The sequence below is a fragment of the Larus michahellis genome, chromosome Z (genome assembly GCF_964199755.1).
Source record: "Larus michahellis chromosome Z, bLarMic1.1, whole genome shotgun sequence".
NCBI classification, from domain to species: Eukaryota; Metazoa; Chordata; class Aves; order Charadriiformes; family Laridae; genus Larus; species Larus michahellis.
The window spans coordinates 75,798,670-75,819,019 of record NC_133930.1 but is presented as its reverse complement, the minus strand read 5'-3'; the positions used below and the strand labels follow the sequence as shown (position 1 = coordinate 75,819,019).

Sequence of the window (20,350 nt, the reverse complement as noted above, 5' to 3'; positions counted from 1 at the left end):
CACTGCCAGTGTAATTGTACCTATTAAACCAAACCTCCCATCTGGCTCTTGTATCCTCCCATATGCAGAGAAATGTGTATTGAAACAGGTCTGGCAGGGACCCCGAGGAGTCCAAAGCATCTCTCACTACAGCTAATCCACTGCTGACAGGTGTTTGTGCAACACGTCCCAGCGACAAGAGACGCTGCTCCCTCCCCATGCAACCTTCTGAGCAGCCTTTCTCTCATTGCTCCTTGTCCTCCCACCATGGCCATGGAGACGAGTTTCTTCCCTTACTCTCTGCAGCAAGATTTTACATCTTCCCCAACTTCTCAGACTAGAGTAAATTAGGTTTTCCCAAGTTCTGCTCATAGCTCTTGCTTTTCCAGTCTCTGAAGCTTCTGCTCCTCATCTTTCTTGAAGCGCTAAATATATATATAGCCTCCAGCCCAGATTCTGTTAACGTTAACTATAACAGAACAATGATTGCTTGGTGTGCCTTGCAGACGACAGCCCCATGTAGATGTCTCAGGGTGAAGCTTTCTTTTTCTCTTATAAAACTTTTGTCCACAACAGATTCATGTCCATTTTCAGCCTTTGGAGGATTGTTGTCTGGCATTACCCATTTCATGTCTGGGCAGCTGATACCCCTGCCTAAGTGCAGTCCTTTGCTCTTGTTCTCCTTGAACCACGTCTTAAAACAGATCATTCAGATTTGTGTTTATCAGGAAAGCAGCCCCAACTCTAGTGTCTTAAGTAAAATACAGGACTTCTCTGCAGACATGGCAAGCACGCTGCCAGCTGGACTCAGGCCAGATGTAGTCTACTAGCAATTATTTTTCCAGTTATGTAGGGGCTTTTTAGGACAATCATCAGCATGTTGTTTTTGTAATCTGGACCTTTCTCATTGCTCCTCCTTTAATATCTCTAAAACATAGGCACAGAGGAAAGTCCCAGTACAAAGCTTGACAGTATGTTGTGTTCTCTATTTGGTGCCTATACTGTTCAGTATTCCTCTGCCAGCACAGTAGTGGCATATATCCTACAAAAGAAGCGTATGTGCAAGTATCCATAGGTAATCATGCAGCCAAGTACTGAAACTCACTTTTTGCTGGCACACTCCTCCCTGCCACCTTGTTGTTCTGCTCTTTGTCATTGTGCCCTTTAGTTCATGATCCCTCTGCCTTTTTTCAAGATGTGTGACAGTATTTATATCTGAGCCACATATGCACAGCACATTTGGCAGCTAAGGATTTTGCACAGTGCTCCACGAGGCATTTCAGTGAGATCTGGGTCTCACTTAATTTACTGCTGCTCATGAGTGACCCTGCTGGACCAGAACTCATGGTGATTTGACTGAAGACCTGCACTTCTGGGGCGCGTCTGAAGTCAAAGTATTATAAATCAGCATAAATCTACATTTGATCTTGAGCTAACAGGCACTGCATTTACAAATATGTCAAAATCTCAATGGACTTTCCTGGCATCATCTTTCTTCAAATCCATGAATCAATGTTACATTTTTTTCCCCTTTAAATATTCTTCCCCATGATTTTAATGCAGGTTTAAATGCAGCTTTCTTCATGACAAGAACCACGGAATGACATCCTTCCTGTTTTCTGTTCCCAGAGCACATCAGCTGGACAACAGCTCTTCCAAAGCCCTAACCCAATACTCCTTTTGATAACTCAGATATCTAATACATACTTCTGAACAGTCGAGTCCTGTGGGGGATCTTGAACACATTTCACATGGTCTTGGTTACTTTCCAATTATCTTATCTGCTTTTTACTGACAACTTTATACCTCTCTGCAGAAACTGGCTAGACTATAACGGTTTTCAGCTGAAATACTTTATGAGTATGATTTTAACTATGTCAGAGGCTAGAGAATTTTTGAGGGACATATTTCCCTTAACATATTTCCATATGTTGTTGTCTTTTTATTTATTCTCTGCACTATTTTTTCTCTCCCCATGTAATTTTTTGTGTTCATTTTGGTTTGGAAGCTAGCTAGCAAGAATAACAACTGACAAACAGACTGAGTAAAGCTTTTATAAAAATAATCAGGGGATAAAGCAAGATGAAGTGAAATAGACGAAAACAACATGGGAAAAATTTTGCTTCATGTAAGTCAAGATGCAATTTGATTAAAATTAGAGTTTTCTTGTTTTTAAGGGAAAGTGATGTGTCATCTCATAATTCTTGATTACATCTGCCTTTTACCACTAGCTGCTTCTGTGTTAGCAAGACAAAACCCCTCAATTTCTGTTTCAACCACTGCTGATATGAAGTGACTAGGCTGCAGGGAAGAGTCACGTGTTGGCAAACGTCTCACTTGGGTTGGGTCTCTGTGTACCCACCTCCTTTCAAACAGTCCTTTGTGGTTCCTAAAATGTTAGTGGCTCATTTGTCCTCTTCTGCTGATGCCGTTCTTTGTCCATCTGTCACTTACATGACATAAAATTTCTAATAATAATCTGAAGTAATCTTTGCATATGATCTCATCAAGCTCTTGCTGATCAGCATTATGTGTTATAACAATGGTATGAACCCAGCTTGAGGAGACTGACCATCCCTCCCTCTGGCTGCCTCACCATGGTCCTGGGCTGGATTTGTAGGTGAAGAGAACCTACTTTTAATGCTGGAGCAGACAGGATTGCAGAGGAAAGGCCTTTTACATTTTGCAGTTGCACACCGAATAGGGCCTTGTTTAAGGATGCTCAGGCTTCAGGAGTGAAGGCAGCTAATGCAGTCCAGATCTCCTAAGTGTCAGCCAGCACTTCATATGCAAGACTTTCTCATTTCCCTAGCTAAACATTTCTTTACTTCAGAAGGTCATTCCTGTTCCACATGTTGTTTAACATAAAAAAGATAAATTACACCATCTGGCTGCATTCTGGCTTTCATGGAAGCGAGGAAGGAATAAACTAGCCCTGGCTAAAACCAAGCACAGGGCAGCTGGGCTTCGATGGCTTCAGCCGGCAGACTTGGAGGGCATACATTGCTGTTGCAGAAAAGCTGCTGCCCTGGTAGAATTTCTAATGTCCTCCATCCTTTGGGTGCTTTGAGGGTTATCACTGTTGGTAGTCATCACTGAAACTCATGACCATCTGCTCTTGCCAAAACTGTTAGCAGACTATAAGTAAAGAAACTGCATGAGCTCACCAGGTGATGAATTTGGCTAAAACCTTCACCGTGGATCCCAGCTGTACCTTTCTGGATCATTGTGTCATCTTGCACATGACCTCAAAGCTGGTTTTGAAACTCAGGCTGTCCAGAATGAGTACATAAATAATCAAATCACTGAATCACTGATGAATTGACTAATGCAACAAACCCTCAAACTTTACAGTACGGTACTGTAAAGTCCGTCCTTCCTTCCTTCCTTCCTTCCTTCCTTCCTTCCTTCCTTCCTTCCTTCCTTCCTTCCTTCCTTCCTTCCTTCCTTCCTTCCTTCCTTCCTTCCTTCCTTCCTTCCTTCCTTCCTTCCTTCCTTCCTTCCTTCCTTCCTTCCTTCCTTCCTTCCCTGATATTTCTGCCTTGGCCTTCTTCACAAACAGTTTCTGATCTAAGGAATATTTAAACACCCAAAGCACTTCTTGTCAGTGAATGTTTCACATCGATGGAGGTAATACATTAGGAAGGAAACAGTTAGGTCTCTTTTTCTGCCAGGCATTGTAAAGTTTTGATGCAGACAGCTGACAGATAAAAAAGGGGCTGAAAGGTGACCGTGGAGAAAAGAAGAAAATTGGATGGGTGATTCTGTGAGATTAAAAATACAGACAAATATTTAGTTTAAGAAGCTTAAGAATTGCAGCTTACCTTCTGTCTTTAATAGATGACACTTTAATGTACAATCTACAGACAGGTGAGATTTTTAGAATGCACCAAAAAATGCTAAGATAATTCCCAGACCTGATGTTTATTAGTAAAAGATGTCAATAAATATGTAGGAAAAGGTGGGAAAGAACTGCTCGCAGACTGTGATGTGTGTTGTGTTTTGAGCATAACCCTGCTTCATTAAAAATGTAGCTTTGTGGGTTTCCTAAAGGAAGCTGTTACATTTTAAACAGAGTTTCCTTTATGATTTATGAGCCAGACAGACTGGCCTGAAGAGGCATAGCCCCATTAATGGATTTCTGTCAGCCTGCATAACCTGCACACCACTGCTAAGTGCAGCCATTGTTATCAAGCCATTGACTGCTGTATTTCACTGTTTTTTGCAAAATAATGTAGAGAGAATTGCCTTGCTGTAAAGGATCTCTACTGCTTTAAGGAATGGCTCTCAATGGAGGAAAACTCTCAGAAGGGGATTTACAAGCCTGGACTGTTGCTCCTCGCGCTTCCTGAATGCAACAGGCTGCCCAGCCTGCACCAGGACCCCAGCGCATGCACCCGCATCCCTTTCTTTGGTAAGGTGGCACGTGCTGCCCACTGTGCAGAGAGTCGTGGCCTTGGTGAGGGAGGGGGGAATGATATGATCCATAATTTACAACTAAAGTAAAGGCTCACAGTGGGTACCATGCTGTCAGCACCTGTGCACAGAACTGTGACAGCTGCATCAGCTGTTTGCCTGTCTCGTCTGACTGGGGCGCGGGAAAAATTCCTCAAGCAAATAAAGCCTGGCTCTTTATTGAGAAGGTCACTACAACCTCATTTCCAAAATCAGTCTTAATGATAGCAAAATTGCCATTCAGGTGCCACTGCAAAGAAACAAGATGCTTAAGCACACTGCTGTGAGGGAACTTATTTGCATTCTCCTAAGCAGGCACTCAGTTATACCACATCCTGGGCAACCCCTCCTTACGTCTTGTCTTTTTACAGATTTTAAGAAGGAGAATATAACCAGTAAGTAGACTGCTCCAGGCTCTATGTTTCTAGAGATGGACACGATATTCTTTGTTGAAGATGCAGCTTGCATGGCATTTTTGTGTTTTGTTGTGGTCCTGGCTGGCTGGATTCAGGTTATTACCAGGGAATGCTTGAACTTCCACATCCAAAGCATGGGGAAACACAAGCTCTTCAGGGCTTGGTGAGAATGTCAGCTGGCAACTGTTGAAGGTGATTAGAGAGGTATAGTGCTTTTAAGTGGTACCCTCCCTTCCAGCTCTTCCCCCTTCTTTCTACCCATTGCTTCTAGTTTTGCTTTACCCATATTTAGTATTTCTGGTACTACTACTGAAGTCTGACCATTTCTTGTGTGACCCCCGCCATGAGCAACAGCGAGACCCAACCACTCCCTGCAGGGCTGTTTAACTTCTGTTGGCCTCCTGCCCTGCTGATGGTCACAGCTGAAACATCCAGCTCTTCCAACTGGCATGCAACTGCAGTTTAAAGCTCAGCCACTGAATTTGTCTAGTTTGAAAGAGGAAGAACAGCGCCTCCCTTCTGCCATGCTTCTGAGCAGGTGAGGTCTGCAGGTTTGGCAGCGGCAGGCACCTTCTGCATTGAGAGAATGTGAGAGAAAGTGAGAATTTTGGTTCATTTTCTTTCATGGGAAGGCCTTGGCTCCACCTGGAAACCCAAGGCCCAGATACCCAGTGCTGCACACCTCGGAGGCAAATGCTTTAGCACCCTGTAAGTGCTCCAGTATCACTGCCCAATGCTTACAGCCTGCAGCCAAACCCTCCCTGGGGAAAGGAGCACAAGGCGGGGATGCTAGCAGATGAGTAGTGCATTCACAGAATGGTTTCAGCCTCCCCTTGGTTGTTTGCAAGTTCAGGACATGGCCTCTGTCTCCTGTGTAAATGTCTGACGTTTTTGTTCAGATTTCACAGGGTGATACTGCACAGATTTGCACTATTTGGTCATGAATCAGGGAGACATAAGAGTAACATTTTAGTGATATTTCCCCCTTTTTTACTTTAGAGACAGTGTTATGTGCACAAACGTTTGGGCAGCATGAACTCAACTGTTTTCTGCTTTGCCCATCAAAGCTATTCATTAAAGCCCAGTTGGACCACCTTTATGTCCTTATTGTAGCAAGACCATGTATGAGACCATCTGCATTTTCCAGGCCACCAAGGACTCAAGGGTGCTTCCTTAGTGTTGCTGTTGCTCCAAAAGCCATCCACATTGCTCGTCTTAGGTGCACACTGATCTTTTCAGATAGGTTTATTTCAGACCTGCGTAAAAGTTTTTTTCATGTTGGTTATTAGCTCACTCATGGGGCAGGTCTCAGGCATTGCTTTCCTTGCCTTTGAATGTGAGACATTTAAAATGCTGGACTCAGACACAAACTATGGTCTCGCGTGGCTTAACAAGATTTTAGACTTCTGAAGAGCTACAGGTGCTGGTCATGTGGGGGCTGTTAGCTTGTTGCAGATGCGAGGCATAACTCGGTAGCTTACATATCAGTCAAAGAAGTCCAAGTTAGAGCATTTTACTAGTTATTTATGATGGGTTAAGTGTGCTTATGAAGTCCATGGCCTTTCCTATACTGAGGTGTTTGCATGCTTTGGGCTACAGGAACTTGATCCTCTGTTCACGCTCAATTACCTGGAGCAAACATTGCCATGGTGGTGTTTCTTCCTACCCATATGTAGTGCCTGGTGGAAGTTCAGAAAGCTAAGTGTCTATGAAAGACCCATAACTGCAATTCTGAGTGCAGTGGGTGATGCAAGAAGAAAAGAGCAGACAGTCATCACAATGCATTTACTATGTTTCTCCTACAGGAGAAACAGGACCTGCAAGGTTAAATTAAAATGCTTAGCCTTTGTCTCAAACTTGGATCAAAACTTATCCAAAGCCTTCATGAAGCTGAAAGAGATTTGCTTAAAAAAATAATTATTTTAGAGCAGGTCAGGTTTCTTCATGGTTTTCTTTTTCTGAGTGTAAGAACACAATAGAAAATAAAATCATGACAACAGTGTTTACTGGCTTGTTAATTTATCTAACAAGGTTAATAATGCAGTGGACCTTAGTGCACGCCATCGACAAGAATGCTAGTCCTTGGTCAGCAAAGTTTACGTAAGATTAGCTAGCATGTGTTAAAGTGTGTAAGGCTGCACGTCCTCTGTTGTCTTCCTGATTCATAGCATGCATTACAGTCTCCTATAAGGACATGTCTTGCTTACATTTATGTTTTGGGAACATATTCCTGCAGTAAAAATCACCTCAAGATTTTCTGCTTAATTTTTCTGCAGCTGGAGTAAGCCTTCTGTATGGAAAGTGAACTACACATTCTTCATTACAAAGAACGTTATTTTATACTGATACTATTCCTTCAGATCTGTAGTTGCGTTCAGTGTGTGGTTTCCACACGTGCTGGAAACCATAAACTGCTTCCAAACATTCAGCCTAAGAGGACAAGCGCTGAACAGAGGCAGGAAAGAGGGATACTACTGTGGGATTTTATGAATCCCAGCCCTCTTCTACCTACCCCAGGAAGGAGGACGTCTTCCTGTTAGTCCCCCTGTAAGACTGCAGGCTGGGAATCATGAAATTAGTGCTGCAATTTGCTTTCTGCCATGGTTTAGCATGGGTGGCTTCACTGTGGTTCTGCTCTGCACTTTCTGTGTGGAAGCGCTGTGAACTGGGTAGATGCAGTGCAACCATCGCAGGCACATGGCCCGTTTCCTCAATCTGAAAGAGCTCCAGTTCCCTCTTTGGAGTTTTACCAGATTTGATCATATGTATTGAGCTCAAAATCCATTTAAGTCCAAACAGGAGGCTAAGCAGTTCCCTGCCTGCAGTTCTCTGGTCCTTTTATGTGCTTCAGATCTGCTAATTGCCACATGGTCTTGTGTAACAAAATGAATTTTACTTTTGTGAGTCCCCACTGCAGGATATGGTCTGAGATGCTTTGTCCCCATGTGTTGTTTTTTTTTTTCCCCAGGGACTTGCTACAGCGGCAATGGCCAGTTTTACCAGGGTTGGGCCAACGTCACAGCCTCCGGCATTCCCTGCCAGAAATGGAGTGACCAGGTGCACATCAGTGTGAGACCCACTGAATGGAGAGCCATGCTTGAGATTTGCTTTTCCAAAGTTTCCTAGAGCCAGGCAGCCCAGTCCCAGTAGAAGGGCTGAGCAGGGGACTCATTCTTGAGTTCACTGGTGTTTCACACCTTCTTCATGTTTCAATCTGCAAGTTCCCCTTCCCATGGCAAGATGAATTCTCTGTCATTCTGGCAGGCTACTGAAAGGCTGTTTTACCTCTGCCTTTCTTTGCTCCTGTGTTTTGTTTGGTTTTGTTTTGCTAATACCAGCAGGAAAAATTATACTGCAACACTAATCCAATTTGTTTCCTCCCCCAAGGCTCCCCACTTGCACAGGAGGACTCCTCAGGTTTTCCCTGAGCTGTACGATGCCGAGAATTATTGCCGCAATCCAGGAGGTGAGAACGAACGTCCCTGGTGCTACACAAAAGACCCATCTGTGACCTGGGAATACTGCAGTGTGCCTCCCTGCAGAGATGGTAGGCAATGGCAATGTATGATTTCTGCCACTGTGGTTGTTTTGGGGCCATGCAAGGTGTTTGCATCCTGAGCGCTCATGGCCACACATGGTCTGTTCTGTCTTCTGGATTCAGCCAGTCCTGGTTCTTGTCATAGATTCACTCAGCAGCTTTAACCAGAAGGTGTAACATGCACTTTAAAGATGGGAAAATGATGACAGGCAAATCAAGCACTTTGCCCCAGATTATATTAAGACCAAAGGATGAAATCAAATTTCCTGTGATGTTATGAAAAATGGATTTGCCACACTGTGTTTTGAGGAGAAGGTAGGGTTTGGGGCTGTTTTGCAAAGTTGGTTTGCCTCTGGTGATTTTTTTTTCAATAAAAAAAACCAATTCTAACTAAAACCAAACCTGAAAAAGATGGAAGCAGACTTTCTGTTATTTCTTGTTAAAGGACAGAACAATTTTTGAAACGTATTTCATCCAAGGCACACAGTTTCTAGATCTCAGTGTTTGGAAATAAGTCCATTCTGCTTGGATGGAGAGCAGGGGTTCTCTGGACTTCAGGGAACACAAGTCAGTATCAGTTTAGTTGGCCTTAAAAAGAATGGTTTAAATTTCTTTCTGTTCTCAATCATTGCATGTGCTGATTAGCATTTTCTAGAATATCTCAGAAAGTACTCAGCAGCTGGGTCTTTTTTTCCTAACAATACAGACAAATATATTTTACACTAGTTTACCATATTGCTCCATAAAGACAGTGAGATGCACATTATTGGAAGCAATGTGATATTTCAGGAAAGTATCACTGTGTACTTACTTGGTCTTATACTGCTCCCTGCAGATTCCTTTCAGGACACATGATACATTGTGGTCCATATTGTAGACCACTGATCTTTCCTACTGCAGACATTACTATATTTGAATACTGTTGAGACTGTCAGATTTGATCTCCTGTCTGTAACTCTTGCAAACATTCCTTATGAAAATTGTGTTCCCAGCTCAAGGGGAACTGTGTCTTGGTCTTTACCAAATCCTGGGTTCTCACATTTGGCAAGCAGAAATGGGTTTACTTCCTGCAAACCAGGCTTCCCTAGTATGGTCATCTCATGGAATCATACAGTTGTATCTGTCATGTCAGTAATTCCCAGGACATCAGACTGACTCCGTAAATACCTTAGAGAAAGCCCTATAAACTATCAGAGGCATAACCTTCTGATTTTGTTTGCATTACAGCATCATTATCACTAGGAACAAGAAAACCAAATGGAGAGACTCCAAATCTCCCCCCTCCTCCTCCCTTTTCCCCTACATACTCCATGACTGTTATCATCTCGATCATCTCCAGCTTTGCCCTGGTCATCGTCTTTGGCATTGTCACCCTGGTTTGCTGCCGTCGGCGAAAGCAGTGGAAAAACAAAAAAAGGTAAACCTTGGGACTTAATTCAAGGCAACAAATGCTGCTTTGAAAGAGGGCTTGACTGTTTCTGAGAGCATAGTCCTGCAAAGTCCTGGTAGGGGGCGAGCAGCCCTCCCTTTGACTGTCGCAGCCCAGTGCAAGCTTTGGCAAGTCCCTGTGCTGGAGCAGAAGGTGGCCTGGTGACTGTTTTGGAGTCATGGTGTGACACCGTGCTGCAAGGCTCTTTCAACAGCCCTGAGTGCCCTCCCTTTTCCATCTTGGAAGAAACCAGCCCTGGAGGAGATGCAGATAGTTATCTCCTGTTTGAGGATTGTGCACACATTGACCAAAATCTGCTTCATCGTTTCAGAGAGTCAGAGACACCAACACTCACCACTCTGCCCTCTGAACTCCTCCTGGACCGGCTGCACCCTAACCCGATGTACCAGCGGATGCCCCTTCTCCTCAATCCAAAGTTGCTCAGCCTGGAGTATCCCAGGAACAATATTGAATATGTGAGAGATATTGGGGAAGGAGCATTTGGGAGAGTCTTCCAAGCAAGGTAAGTGGCCTGTGTGTGAGTTCTCTTTATCTGGAAATACCTGGGAAAACTTGACAGTCAGGCAACTGCTTATCTGGGCTCTAGAAATCGTTCATTCATTCAAGCCAAAATCATATGCATGTGCACCAAATGGTACACTCAGGCTTGAATAATTGTTTCTGTTGTCCACTGCTTTCTGTTGATATTTGTTAAACTTCTGTTAGAAATGACTCTCCTGTTCCCTCTAGTAGATGTAATGTCTTACATACCAAAATCTGGTGTAAAAGCTTAGCTAAATTTATCATCACTGTTTTTGCCAAGAGTATAGCCTGTGATATGTGACCTATTGTGAAATTCTTGCATTTCCCAGTATTTACAAATTGTCAGTGTGTGGTGTCCTCCATTACAATTACCACAGAGGGCAACGTGTCATGTTGCAGTTAGGTCCTGACCCAGTTTCCATTTGATTCAGTGGCAAAACCAAACCAAGCCAAAAATCCCCTAAAAACCCAATCCACTTAGGACAACAATTTTTTTTGTGTGTGTGTGTCCTCTTTAGTTACTCATTATTTATTCTTGGGATTTGCACCCATTGTTGCCTGTTTTAAATTTAAGATATTAGATGAGATCGCAGTTCTGTTAAATCTCATGGGAGGGGAGATCGTGCACTTCCCAAATGTGAAAAATGTTTCATTGAAAAACACAGAGGTGAACCCAGTCCTGCCTAGACTGAAATGGATGGAGGGTGTCTTGTTAGTCTTGACAGATTCCATAATTTCTGCAGGACAGTCTTTGACCAGTACTGGTCTCCTTGGAAAATCCTATCCCCAAATTCCTGAAGGGAAGTGGATAGACTGCCCAGTTCCATGTTTACTTAGGATGGTTTTCTTTGTCCTTTACAGTTAAGAAATCTGGGATGTGTCTGATTTTGTAGCTATATCTGGAGTAGTGTATGATGACCTAAAAAAATCCCGGGGTGTATCAGAGTCCCAACATGGGCCAAGACCTGGATGGTGGAACTGCATCCATTGACTGCAAAGACAAAGGACTCTCCTTGCAAAAAGCAGTCATAATTGCAGATACTTTCTGTGTTTATAGTTATGCTGTTAACATATCCCCTAGGAAATGAGTTACTTGCAGGTTAAATGTGTTAGAGAGGGGAAACTGTTTCAATAGCGGAGATGGATTTTTTTTTTTCTAATGAATGATGCATTTTTTCTAATGGAAGAAATGCAGGCATACTTTTCTTTAATACAGAGAGAGCTAAAAATAACAAAGATCAAACGGTGTAGAGTGGGAAAATCACAGATGCTTAGCCTGTGATTGATCATTAGCCTGGATGGCAAAGCTGAACACATCTGAGCTTGAAACAAGAACAAGGCTGTAGGAACTCTGGCACAGCTGTGCTCGGGGCATTGGACACCAGCTGGCACAGGGACACAGGGCAGCCATCATCCCAGCCTCAGCACAGCGCTTGGGATGCCCTGTGGAGCGTTGTCTTCCCACTCATGTGGTGGAGATCTTCACCACACTGTGCGCTTGCACAGGTGATCTTCCTGCAAAGTGCTTCTTGGGCCCTGCGCTGTGACCTTCAGTATAATTTAAGTGCTGCACAGACCTTTCTGAGCTGGAAATGACCCTCACCCACATCGAGCAGGACCTCTCAAAGGGTATTCAAATGTCACTAAAGCTCTGGGTTAAGCAAGTGCCAAAATGGCAGAGAGATCTTTTATGTGGATTTCATCCATACCAGTGCTGCAATTTCTTTTAATTAAACCTTTTTGCTAGTGTCAGTGGAAACTGGGAGAAAAAGAGACACACATACAAAAATAAAAAAGCATCACATCTTAGCCAGCTTTTGCAAAGTGGAGAGTACCATACCTTGAGAAACTCCCGCTCTCTGTGGCTCAGGGAAGTAGTCACAGAAATATTGCTTTTGAGGGGCTTCCTTATTTTTATTAGTATCTATCAAAAGTCCCTCCAAGGCCTTATATTTCCAGGCAACATTTAAGCCACTGTCATTTCTGTGCACCTCTGGTAGATCAGCGCAGACTACTGATCCAGTAGCACCAGCTGTGCATCCCTACAGGTTACTAAAGCTATCACAACTCAAATCATTGCCTTCCTGTCTCAGATGGATAAAATGTACTTGTCTACATGTGTTAAATGGACATCTCGAGCTAAGTTTAGCAACCCTCTTACTTCTTCTGGTCTCATGTTTCTCCCTCTCCTGTAAACACAGCTCTGCACCCAGTGCCAGCGATGTCTTTGCCAGTTGGCTTGCTGTGAGTACTGATTCAGTGTTTACTCACTCCTGGGTCAAGCAACATGTTAGGACAGGAAGCGTCTGGCTATCATTTACCAGCTTCTCCTGAAAGACTGCTGTAATTGCTGGGGGCAGCTTCACACTGCAAAGGATGAGGAAGTAACCAGTTACCCTAATAGATGTCCTTAAAACAAGATTCAGGACCTGGCTCGGGTCTCTCCTGACTGGGTTGTGATGGCTGACTCAGGATCCTCTGCCCCTGGGACAACCACACTGGCCCCACATGGTACTAGAGAACCAGCCCTGTGTGGTTCAACACAGATCAGCATGCAAATTTTCTCCCAGAGCCAGAGCTGCAAGGTCTGGGCTAAGCCTGAAGCCCAGGATTGCCTAAAAGCCTGGATGTGTGGTGTTTGCTAGCCTGCCAGTGGACCCCCACTGCAAAGGCGCAGCTCGTTGTCTCTGCAATATACAAGGCTGTCCCCAAGGTTGGGGTTTCTCTGACAGAAGTCTCCTCATGTTCTTTCCAAGTGCAAATGGTATTCTTTGACCTGCTGTCTCAAATGTGGCTGAAAAACAGTGTGGGTGCCAATTAAAAAAAAACAAACCCACAACAAAATGACCCCCGCCAATTGCATCATTCAACGATCTAACAGAAGCTACCCAGCTATGATGCTGAGGAAGATGGGGGACAGGACACAATCTCAAATACAGGTTGAAGCTGCTCCTCAGTTGTTTTCACAGTCAGTGCTCTGGAAAGAAAACCTGATAGGAAACTTAAAGTCAGGCACTCCCTGTAGGTAGGCTCAGGGTGAAATCCCTAATTGCACTGCTGGTTACTTCTTTGAATGGCAGGTACCTAAAAGCCAAATGCTGCCAGTGATGCACAAAGCCATTGATAGTGAAGGTGGTGAGGACAGCTGCTGTCCATCCTCTGTGCAAACAGTGGACATTTCTCCTAAGAATTAGATAATCGCAAGACCAGAAACCCAAGGTAATTTCTGTTGATGCTTCCCAGTTCTGAAGACCTATTTTCTAGAAAAGACTCCATGTTCTGGTGCACCGCCTGAATTCTCCTGCTTAATTTCAGCTTCCCATTACCCTCCTGCAGATGTGCCCCTATCCCTTTGTGCAAAGACTGTCTTTTGGGCACTAAAGGGGTCAACTTCAACAGCTCTCTGTAAAGACTGCGAACAGTCTGTCTCTGTTCCAGATCAGTGTGATTTTCCCAGGTCTGCTAAGAACTGGGTTGAAGTAGCACTTGAGTTACCAAGGGTGAAATTACTTGCTGTTTCCTGAAGGCCCATTAATAGGCTTTGTGCATCTTAATCTCACTTAAGTTACATTTAGGTTAGTTTACATTACAGGATTTCAGTGAAGAGTAGATGAATGGGTGTACTTCAGGCCTTAGCCTGGGGTGAGCTTTTGTCTCCCAAAGTGTGCAAGACAGAGCTGTGTCTGCCCCTGCTTTGGCACTGTAGTAGGTCTGTTCTAGGTCTGCTAGGCAGTGATGAGTGGTAATCTACAATGAGGCTGCTTGGAAGAGATAAAGGCCCTCCTCTTTTTACTTTTAAATATTCTACTGGTTTCTTCAGGCTGTTGCTGCTGACTTTCTTGAGCGCTGAGATTAGACAGCAGCTGGTAGATGCTGGTAGTCCTCCGCTCCTACTAGACTGGAAATTTGCTGCCAGCGCAGGGGGAAAAAGAAGGAAGATATTTTGCTGTAATGGAGGCAGTAGCAGGCAAGTGTGGAGTCTGCTCCTCTGCTCTGACGTCCCAGACCTCCTCGCCCAAATGTCTCAGCTGTGATCTGGCCACCTGTGAGATTCCTTGCTCGATGGGCACCCTGCCATCTTCTGACATTTGACATTTACAGCATCCAAGTGCATCTGTTGCAACTGCCATATGTCTGGAGTAGATGAAAAGGAAACTGGAAATTTCCTTTGGAAATTGGAACCTCCTCTTGGGGATACTGAGCAGTAAAATAACCTGGAATTTGAGCAACGGGAGGGCAGTCGGGCCAGTGTAGTAACACAACACGTAAATGGGTGCTGCTCTCCATAGGCTCTGACTGGCTACCTGTAAGCGTGTTTTAACTGCAGGACCCCTGGGAAGAATTGATGTGGGCAACAAAATGCACATCTAAAGTTTGACACATTGAGTTAGAATAGTGGAAAGTTACTCTTCTCTGGCAATAGCTACCCCTAAATCTTTGCCAAGCCCATCTAATTAATCTTGTTGAGGGTGCAGTGACTTGTGGATAAGAAAACAAAATGAGTCTGTGATTGCTCCAAGTCAGGAAGCTCTGTTTCCTATGGATTTGTGTCTCTAAGAGCTAGCTGAAAGTTCCCTAGTGTCTGAACAAAAGTGTATTCATGAATTACCTTGTTCTTCAGACACGTACGCTTTCCTCCTCTCCTCTCCTCTCCTCTCCTCTCCTCTCCTCTCCTCTCCTCTCCTCTCCTCTCCTCTCCTCTCCTCTCCTCTCCTCTCCTCTCCTCTCCTCTCCTCTCCTCTCCTCTCCTCTCCTCTCCTCTCCTCTCCTCTCCTCTCCTCTCCTCTCCTCTCCTCTCCTCTCCTCTCCTCTCCTCTCCTCTCCTCTCCTCTCCTCTCCTCTCCTCTCCTCTCCTCTCCTCCCTCTTCCCTTTCCCTTCCTTTCCCTTCCTTTCCCTTCCTTTCCCTTCCTTTCCCTTCCTTTCCCTTCCTTTCCCTTCCTTTCCCTTCCTTTCCCTTCCTTTCCCTTCCCTTCCCTTCCCTTCCCTTCCCTTCCCTTCCCTTCCCTTCCCTTCCCTTCCCTTCCCTTCCCTTCCCTTCCCTTCCCTTCCCTTCCCTTCCCTTCCCTTCCCTTCCCTTCCCTTCCCTTCCCTTCCCTTCCCTTCCCTTCCCTTCCCTTCCCTTCCCTTCCCTTCCCTTCCCTTCCCTTCCCTTCCCTTCCCTTCCCTTCCCTTCCCTTCCCTTCCCTTCCCTTCCCTTCCCTTCCCTTCCCTTCCCTTCCCTTCCCTTCCCTTCCCTTCCCTTCCCTTCCCTTCCCTTCCCTTCCCTTCCCTTCCCTTCCCTTCCCTTCCCTTCCCTTGCCCTTTTCTGTCAGCCTCTTCTTTGTCACCAGAAACAGAGCCTATATTTGGTGTGCATGCATCCGTCCCTGATGCTTTCTTTTCTCCCTCTCCCTGCAGGGCCCCAGGGCTGCTGCCGTATGAGCCTTTCACAATGGTGGCAGTGAAAATGCTGAAGGAGGAAGCTTCTGCAGACATGCAGGCTGACTTTCAGAGGGAGGCAGCCCTCATGGCAGAGTTTGACAATCCAAATATCGTCAAGCTTTTAGGTAACTGAATGTGGCACCCGTGTACAGGGTACCACCTTCTGCAAAACTTCTGCGGGGTTGTTGGAGGTACAGGGGCAAACATACATGCATGACCAGCGCTTAATGCAAATGGAAATGCTGGGCTCTTTTGCAAAAAAAAGATGCCTCTTGCAAAAGAAGTGAGATTTTCTATGTGCCACTACTTGGTCTGCTAAATTGTCCACCAGAACAAGTCTCAAAATGTAGGTCTGATGCTGTTGCTTAACAGGATGGTGCATCATAATAAACCCTCCTCATCCTGCATTGAGTATACTGTTGACCATCTTGCTGCCTAGCTCTGCTTCCAGTTTAAGATTGGCACAGATGTCTTTACAGGAAAGGAATGAGCTTCCTGGAGCTGTGATTTATTTTGTGGGTACTTAAAAAAAACAGGCACAAGTCTTGTTAGTTTTATGGGTCCCACTCACTATTGTGATGTCTGAACAGTCACCAGCATTAAAAAAACAAAATGAAATAAGTAAATAAAAAAAGCCAACCACAAAAACGGTCTTTTCCTTTCCTTACCAGCTGAAAGGAAACCCTGGTTTATTGGGTTTTTTTGAAAGTCTCGGTGACACCTCTGGGCCAATAGGGCATTCTTCTGTGAAAGCTGCTGACCAAATTTTATTTCAGTAAATTTTTAGTTTTTTACTGAAGTAGATGCTGCTAGCCACCTTCACCTGGCAATCCTGCTTTCAGCTGTTGCATGCAGATCTGATCCCTGAGAACAGGCAGCTGAGATCTTAATTTATTTCAATAGGAAGCTCTACAAAATTTGGAAACAGATAAATACCAGTTTTGGAAAAGGTGGGTTGATACTTTGGCTACAGAAAGAAAAGCAGGAAATGCCCCAAACTCAAATAAACCTTGTGTTTGTTGTCAATACATTTTAGGTCAGGAAAGGGCAAAGGTACAGGAACAAACTAGTTTCACATCGTGGGGGTGTGGGGAAAACGGCCATGTTGAGGAACAAACTAGTTTCACATCGTGGGGGTGTGGGGAAAACGGCCATGTTGTTGAAGACAGCTTAGATGATAAAGCTCTCACATACACTCCTCATGCTTGTCAGATCCTGATTTTATCACTCTGGGAACAGCTATCTGTTTTTCCTCAAAGATTCAAGTGTTAGGTCATCAACAAGAATTTCAGATTTCACAATAAGTTGGATCACTAATTGCTAAATGACAGCCCTAAGAAAGAAAAACACATATATTTTAAATGCTGGATTTTGCTGGTTGGCAATTTAATATCAGGCATGCAAATATTTTTGCCATATCACTGTATGTTCAGTAAAACTCATGGGAGTGGGGTCCTGTACTAATGCTGTCCCCCAGTAAAGCTGGTGCAGGGCCAAGCATGTACCCTTCACTGGGACTAGCTTCTGCATCTACCAGATGTGGCAAATCTCTTCTTTCTGATTTTTTTCTTTTTCTTTTTCTTTCATTTTTAAGTATCAGTTGTGCCAAAAGTAATTTCTGCAACCTACATTTTCTGCATGAGCTGTTTAAAATAACAAAAAAACCCAGAAGTTGTAGTGTGAGAGTCTTTGCCTTTCAAGTATCCCACTGAACCCTTGAACGTGCCCCTTATCATTAGTTCTGAAGTCTTTCTGCATATGTGTAGCCCCTAGGCACGTATCAGTATAAGTGCAATAATTACAACAAACAGAAGAATTACAAAATACTGCAATTGGAACTATAAATGTTACTTACTGAAAGTATGTCCTTCCAGTTGCATCTGGAAAGAGGTAATAGTTCCGTTAATGCTAACTTAAGCAGGATTGGGCTTTTAATTAAACATAGCTCCAAAAGTGTAACTTTTTCCTGGGACGTCCAGACAAATCAGACAACTGCATGACTTGTTAGCAAATCCCACAGAGCTCAGCATGAGATCTCTGGTGAAGGAGCTTCAAAGACAGAAAGGAATGCATGTAAACTTGATGGTATTTGCCTGCTTCACCTTTCTTGCTGTCCCTTCATGTATTCTTGAAAGTATCCCCTTTGTGTAAGTATTTTTGGATTTTTTTTGGTTTTGCACAACAGAACCTTCTTTGCTCCCCAAATGACCTGCAAGGTGCATCTATCTTCTTCCAGGTGTATGTGCTGTTGGGAAACCAATGTGCCTGCTGTTTGAGTACATGGCCTACGGGGATCTCAACGAGTACCTGCGTGACCGCTCGCCTCGCAACCTCTGCAGCCTGGTGCACAGTAGCCCAGATGCACGGATCCGCCTCCCCAACCCCTTGGCGCTGTGCTGCACCAGCCAGCTCTGCATTGCCAAGCAGGTGGCTTCCGGCATGGCATACCTCTCTGAGCGCAAGTTTGTCCACCGGGATTTGGCTACCAGGAACTGCCTGGTGGGGGAGAACATGGTGGTCAAAATTGCCGATTTTGGTCTCTCAAGGAACATGTATTCAGCTGACTATTACAAAGCGAATGAGAATGACGCCATCCCCATCCGCTGGATGCCCCCTGAGTCCATTTTCTACAACCGCTACACCACAGAGTCTGACGTGTGGGCCTATGGGGTGGTGCTGTGGGAGATCTTCTCCTATGGCATGCAGCCCTACTATGGGATGGCTCATGAGGAGGTCATCTACTATGTGAGGGATGGGAATGTCCTCTCCTGCCCAGACAATTGTCCCCTGGAGCTCTACAACCTGATGCGCCTCTGCTGGAGCAAGCTGCCCGCTGACCGGCCAGGCTTTACCAGCATCCACCGCATCTTGGAGCGCATGTACGAGAGGGCTGTGGCCAACCCATCGGTCTGAGAGATATGGCTGGGGGGTCCTCCAAGTCCACCTGTCTAGACTGACTTGAATGGGCTTATGGGGCCCCCAGGCAGCGGCTCCATGCAAAGCCCCAATTTAGAGAGAGGAGAAACAGCCTGTTCCTCTGCCAAGCAAGAAGTGTGGACTGCACCCCGCTATGGTAGACTACAACTCCCTGGAGGGACTGTACCTCCCAAACCACAAGGCTGACCCCTGGCCACCAAGCCTAGACTCCTTGGGTTGGTGAGGGTGCTGGCTGTGCTAACTCAGTACCTATATTAGGCATTTCCAGGAGCACAGAGTTCCCCAGGGAAAGCAAACCAATGTTTCTCTGGCAGCACCTCCCTTCCTAATATGTCCCTCCATATCCTTCTGCATTTAGGCTCTTGGCTTTTACCTTTTTTTTCCCTTCCTTATATGTCTTCAAGTATTATTTAAAAAATACAAAAACAACCAAACAAAAAAACAACCAAACAAAAAAGATTGCAGAATTCAATCTTTTTGGGGATATTGTTTACTCTTTTATTTCTTCATACTCACTTACTTTTGTAGAAAAGATGTTTCTGAAGCCATAAGCCACAAGCCACTCTCTTTTTCCTTTTAACTTGCACCTCTTCTTTGACACTCATGAACATAACATTGACAGAGTCAAAACAGGAGCCTGCAGGATCGCTGGCAGTCACCCGCATCTCACGTTACACGAATGAGCAAACTCTTGTTGAACATGGAGCCTTACGTTTTCAAAACTAGGAAGTCCACAGTGAGGTTCATTTGATGGTCGTTAAGATCCCCCAAAATCTTGCCTCAAGCATTGCATCCCATCTTGCCTGCCTTCCCCTGCAACAGAGCCATTTGGTGCTACAGGAGAAATTCAGCCCAAAGACCTTGTCCTGCACCTGGTAGGTCTGCAAGGCATATTTGTTTGCCTCTGCCTGCAGCATGGTCCTCTCTGTGCCAAGAGCAGGGAGAAATGCAGCGCCTCTTGCAGAAATGTGTCAGGTTAAGTTGCTTATTTCTCTTCTTTTTTCCCTTCCTGTTGTTGCCTCCTACTTCTGGTTTTCCTTTCCTTACAACATCTCCTAATCCGTGTAAACCCCATTGCAACTTTTGCTGGCCAGACTATGCATCCGCAGGGCAAAGATGAGACTGCCTCAGCTACACGTGATCCACAGCCCACCTCCAAATGCCAAACGTTGTTTCTCTACTAAAAGTTCTCCAAATTGTAATGGATACTTCAGTGCCAGAGAAAATTGTTTTCCTCTGAGGACAAGTTTTACCTTTTAGAACCTTGGGCAGTGAGGAGCAGTCTTCCCAGAGCCTCATTGCTGATATGAAGTATAGCTGGAGGCAGGGATGTGCATTATACCCATAGAGCAGGAGCACCAGTGAGTGGTTGGTGTGGCTTCTGTAACTGGGACACACTGGTTGAGTCTATCCAAGAACCAGCAATGGAGAGCAGCCATCTGTAGGGCTACCAGGTTTGGTTTCTGAAAGGTAAGCTTGCTCTGCCAACTGTTATGAAGGACAAAACTGGAAAGCATGTGCCTTCCTCGCATGTGCCTTCCTCTGATGTTTCCCTGTAATGTGAACTAGTCTCTGCTACATTATAACTTTATCTTTCTTTTTTTTTAATAACAATAGTTTATTCTAGTTGC

At 44.7% G+C, this 20,350-nt stretch overlaps 1 protein-coding gene across 1 annotated transcript in view; it reads left to right on the top strand.

The window, feature by feature from the left end:
* MUSK (muscle associated receptor tyrosine kinase) overlaps positions 1–18,695 on the top strand; it is a 52,390-nt gene extending 33,695 nt beyond the window's left edge. Inside the window, exons 10-17 of the mRNA XM_074570048.1 lie at positions 4,218–4,393; positions 4,806–4,829; positions 7,819–7,907; positions 8,238–8,397; positions 9,616–9,805; positions 10,149–10,340; positions 15,759–15,907; positions 18,019–18,695. Of these exons, the coding sequence (XP_074426149.1) occupies positions 4,218–4,393; positions 4,806–4,829; positions 7,819–7,907; positions 8,238–8,397; positions 9,616–9,805; positions 10,149–10,340; positions 15,759–15,907; positions 18,019–18,695 (1,657 nt within the window). The remainder of the gene's footprint in view (positions 1–4,217; positions 4,394–4,805; positions 4,830–7,818; positions 7,908–8,237; positions 8,398–9,615; positions 9,806–10,148; positions 10,341–15,758; positions 15,908–18,018) is intronic.
* The last annotated feature ends 1,655 nt before the right edge of the window (positions 18,696–20,350 follow it).